General features: G+C 33.2%; 1 protein-coding gene across 1 annotated transcript; it reads left to right on the top strand.

Annotated features, from left to right (window-relative positions):
* Positions 1 to 330: 330 nt before the first annotated feature.
* On the top strand, positions 331 to 4,268 carry LOC132185756 (beta-1,2-xylosyltransferase XYXT1-like). The gene is made up of 5 exons (XM_059599532.1): positions 331 to 567; positions 702 to 962; positions 1,423 to 1,954; positions 2,786 to 3,080; positions 3,834 to 4,268. Exons 1-5 carry the CDS (start codon positions 426 to 428, stop codon positions 4,248 to 4,250), a joined length of 1,647 nt encoding a protein of 548 aa, XP_059455515.1. The 5' UTR covers positions 331 to 425; the 3' UTR covers positions 4,251 to 4,268.
* Positions 4,269 to 4,908: the final 640 nt, after the last annotated feature.

Genomic DNA, 4,908 nt, shown 5'->3' with positions numbered 1-4,908 from the left:
TTGTTGAAGTTGGTAACTATGATATCCATAATTTTCTAGGATGTTTGGTTGGTCTAGACCTTTCAAACAGGAATCCACGACCGCTATTCATTCATTCTCAATATATACAAGCAATAATATCACCAAAGCAATCATGAAAAACAATAAGTTGTTTGTCTCAACAGTCAACCAGAGGGTCTCTTTCATCCGAGTTCTTTAGCTTTTTTTAAATTTCCCTTGAGCTAACAACTTCGTGGGGAGCAACAATTCATAGAAAATTGCACCACAGCCTCTTTCAATTGTCGACTAAATATGCCATTAAAATCTTTATCTGCTGTCCACTGCAAACTTCAGAAATTGTTTCTTAATTAGGATGGTTATTTTCTTCTTCAATGATCCATAAAGCCTGATCGATCACGGGTCTTTCTGGTTAATTAGCTGCCAAAATGATGTACGATGATCTACTTGCCAGAAGCTTTAGTAAGCATGATCAGAAAAGATTGGGATATGGAGCATTTCTTGGCTGCTTGCTAATTGCATTGAGCTTCTGCACTGTTTTTAAGCCTTATTTGGGTCCTCTGCCAGTTTGTAAGTACCCTCTATTCTTCTACTATATACATCGTTTTGATCATTTGAATTACTGTTTGAATCTATATATGTGTTTTCATGAGTTGCCATTGTACTATTTCTTTCTCTCTTCTTATCTTGTGTTGGTTTTACAGTGAACTTGAAGCTGTCAATGGGTGCTGGTTTCAAAATGCTGATTATCAGGGATACAAGCAGCTCTCCGCCTCACTCAGCAGAAAAGAATACAAGCAGCTCTCCGCCTCACTCAGCAGAAAAGAATACAAGCAGCTCTCCGCCTCACTTGGCAGAAAACAATACAAGCAGCTCCCTGCCTCACTTAGCAGAAAACAATACAAGCAGCCCCCTGCCCCACTTAGCAGAAAACAATACAAGCAGCTCCCAGGAAACAGCTAAGGGTGAGCTTTGATCAATCTTGACAACCCTATGCATTCTTATGAAATGAAACTAAGTTTAGCCTGAAGCATTAAAGAATGAGCCTTCAATGTTTCCAAGAAGTTGGCTCGAAAATGGGAATTATGATCCTCTCCAATTTAAATGGATAGGAATTTTTGTCATCTAAAAAAGTGAAAAGACAAAAATACCTTTCATAAATAACTAGATCAAATGAACCAAAAAGGATCATGTTCCCTCGAATGGTAAGTAACTTGGTTCCGTGCTATGTGAAATATCACTGCTAAGGTTTGACCCCTTCGAGTGCGAACAATTTTTTTGGCATAGTTCTATCGACGAAAGCTTGAGCTTTATCCAACTGCCCCGGATACACCCGTTAAAAAATAAAAAAATAAAAAATGAAAAGCTTAGCCTGTTGACCTGAAGTATCACTGACTAAAATTCATTTTGGTTTTCAATTTTCAGCTGCAGAAATGGTGACAGAGAAGATTGAACCTGTGACAGAGAAAACAGAGCCTGCAGTGACAAAGAAAACTGAGCCTGTCGTGAAGAAAATGGAGCCACTGTGCAATGTTATGGAGCCAAGGGGAGATATTTGCGAAATCAACGGGGATGTGAGGATTCAAGGAACTTCATCCTCCATTTCCCTTGTTTCATCTCAAATGGGCATCTTGCCTGAAGAGAAGAACAACTCATGGAGTATAAGGCCTTATGCTCGGAAAGGTGACCGGACGGCGATGAGTCACGTTACAGAATGGTCGGTAAAATTAGTATCAAGTCACGAAGAGATCCCTCAATGCAACAAAATTCACAGCGTTCCGGCCATTGTTTTTTCTCAAGGAGGATATACAGGAAACCATTTCCACGATTTTACCGATGTACTTATTCCACTGTTTTTAACTTCTCGACAGTACAATGGAGAAGTTCAATTTCTCGTAACCGACAGAAGACCTTTTTGGATTGCAAAGTTCCGAACAATCCTACAAACGCTGTCCAGGTATTTGTCACTTATTTCAAAAGGTTAATTGGATAGAAGTATTGTTTACCGACTTATGTGTTCTCCTATAAAACTTTTTCAAAAATTAATCATTGGATCGGTACTTAAAAAATTTTTAAAAAAATGATAATAAAAACCCCAAACTTCCGCGCATTTTGAAATTATTCATTATAGTTAAAAAAAACTCTCAATTAAGGATATCAAACTTTAATTTCTCTTAGTTACTTCATTCTGTTATGATTTTTCGTTAAATTTTGTCAAAATTTCCAAAATACCCTTATAAAAAAAATTGTAAAGATTCAAGCATTTAACTTTTTTTATTAAAAAAAAAAAACATATTTGCAATATTTTTAAAACATCTTTGCAATATATTTTTTTAAAATTTTTTATAAAAAAAAATAGAGGTATTTTGGAAATTTTGACAATATTTAACAGAAAATCCTAACGGAAATAGGTAATTGAAAGAAATTGAAACTTTGATACCCTTAATTAAGAGTATTTAAATTTTAGAGGGTAATGTCAAAACGAGTTGAAGTTTATGGGGTTTTGTAAAGTTTTCAACCAAAAAAAAAAAAAGAAAGTCTAATCCAACCGCTGATTTTCTAAAAAAACTTGAGTGGGAGAAAGACGGAGGTATATGGTTTAGAGTTTCTCTTTAATTTATATTCTAATAATTCTTTCACATGTGGGCTTAAGCTTTTTTTTAATAACTAAGGTCCAATATGTGAAATATTTTATAGAGTCCATGTTTAAATTCTTGAAATTTGTTGTCACTATTTCAAAAATTTAAGTCGATAAAAGAATCAAATTTAATAATTTATATTTTAACAGGTACGAGTTAATAGACATTGACAGAGAAAAAGAAGTACATTGCTTCCCACGTGTGGTTGTTGGTCTTAAACGAAATCTAAAAGAGATGAGTATTGATTCTTCAAAATATTCGTACTCCATGGGAGACTTTAGAGAGTTCTTAAGAAATACATATTCGTTAAAGAAAACTAAGGCAGTCAAACTCAGAAATGGTCAACGTAGGAGGCCCCGGCTTCTCATCATTTCAAGAAGGAGATCACGGTCTTTTACCAACGTGGGAGAAATCACTAAATTGGCAAGAAGCTTGGGCTACAAGGTATTGTCAAATAATCACTTATTTTAGATGAGACATTTTATATAACTCTTGAACTTTTATTAATTTTCAATTACTCTTCAAACTTCAAAAAACTTTAATTTAGTTATCGAATTTTTAATTTTTTTACATTATCACCTACTTGTTATTAGGATTTTTTTTGTTAAATTCTAATGGAGACCGTGAAAATGACCAAAATACTCCGGATTTTTGTTTTTTAAAGAAAATATTGTTTTGATTCTTTTAAAAAAGAAAATTTTAATTTTAATTAAGGCCAATTTTGGAATTTTATAACATTTTCAAGAGCATAAAGGTCATTACATCCCTTTTTTGCCTGATTTAACCCAAAACCCTAAGATGAGGGGTAACATTGTAAAAAATTGAAAGTTTGATACACTAAATTAATAGTTTTGTACTTTTGGGGTAATTGCAAAAGTAATGAAAATTCATAAGAGTTAAGTGAAGTTTCTCATGTCAAAAAAAAAAAAAAAAGTGAAGTTTCTCCTATTTTAAATAGAAAATAGTCAATTTAATCATTTAATCAATACTTTAACACTCTTCTTCATATGTGAACTCAAACTTTCATTTTAGTGGAATATTTAATTAAAAATAGATGTGAATTATGGAGACAGGGTCCGAACTCATCATAACATGTGCGTCTAATACTATGTTAAGTCGCTAATTATCTTAAAACCTTAAACTTATGGAGAAAAAAAAAATTAAATTTCATCACTTAATCATATAATTTAATTCCAGGTATATGTTATGGAGGCGACTATGGACGTTCCGAAGTTTGCAGAAATGGTGAATTCTTGTGATGTGCTGATGGGTGTTCATGGAGCTGGTCTGGCCAACATTGTTTTCCTTCCCAAGAACGCCATTCTCATCCAAGTAGTTCCCTTTGGAGGATTCGAATGGCTGGCAACATATGATTTTGGCGAGCCCTCAAAGGATATGAACATACATTACTTGGAGTACAAGATAAGCAAAGAAGAGAGCAGCCTGATACAACAGTACCCCCTCGACGATGTCGTTTTGAGGGATCCCTATACAATCCAGAAACAAGGATGGTTAAGGTTTAAATCAGTGTATTTGGACAAACAAAATGTGAAGATTGATGTGAATAGGTTTAGACCCACTTTGTTAGAAGCCCTTGAGCTTCTTCATCAATAGAAGTTGTACGTGTAAGAAATTTCATTTAAAGTATGTCCCTTATGTCACATATATTATTGTAATTATAAAATTACGGTGTTCAATAATTTATTTCAATTAAAGCTTATTGTGTAAATCAAATATTCTGAATTAAATTACTAATTTAATTCTTGTGGAACAAGTATTTGATTTCATTAATGATTTTATTTTTGTGGAATCAATTAGCTGTATTGATTTGATTTTTATTCCTTGATGGGAGGAATAATTAAGGTAACAGCTCTAATTGAGGGTCTCCTGACCTACCTATAAATAAGGCATGTGTATTCCATCAATTGACACTCACTGGTAGGCATAGGTCAGAAGAACCTCTCAATAATTGTTTAGTTTTAGTTTGGTTGCTGTGGAGCTGTTCTTCAATTGACTTTAGGTATTTATATAATTATTCATTCCGCTACTAATTTTATTGTCAATTAGCATTTAATTATATATTGAATTTTTACATGTGGTATCAGAGCCTTCTCTAGGCCATATTTGCTCAGTCTAATTTTTAGATATGCCTGCTGTAAAATTTTATTTTTGTTTCAATAATATTTATTTTGTTTATTTGATTATTGAAACAAAATATGGTGACCAACATAAAGCATGAAACCCACGGCATGTTAGTATATATTTTTTATTT

The sequence above is a fragment of the Corylus avellana genome, chromosome ca6 (assembly GCF_901000735.1).
Source record: "Corylus avellana chromosome ca6, CavTom2PMs-1.0".
Lineage (NCBI taxonomy): Eukaryota > Viridiplantae > Streptophyta > Magnoliopsida > Fagales > Betulaceae > Corylus > Corylus avellana.
This window is presented reverse-complemented; position numbering and strand designations above follow the sequence as displayed.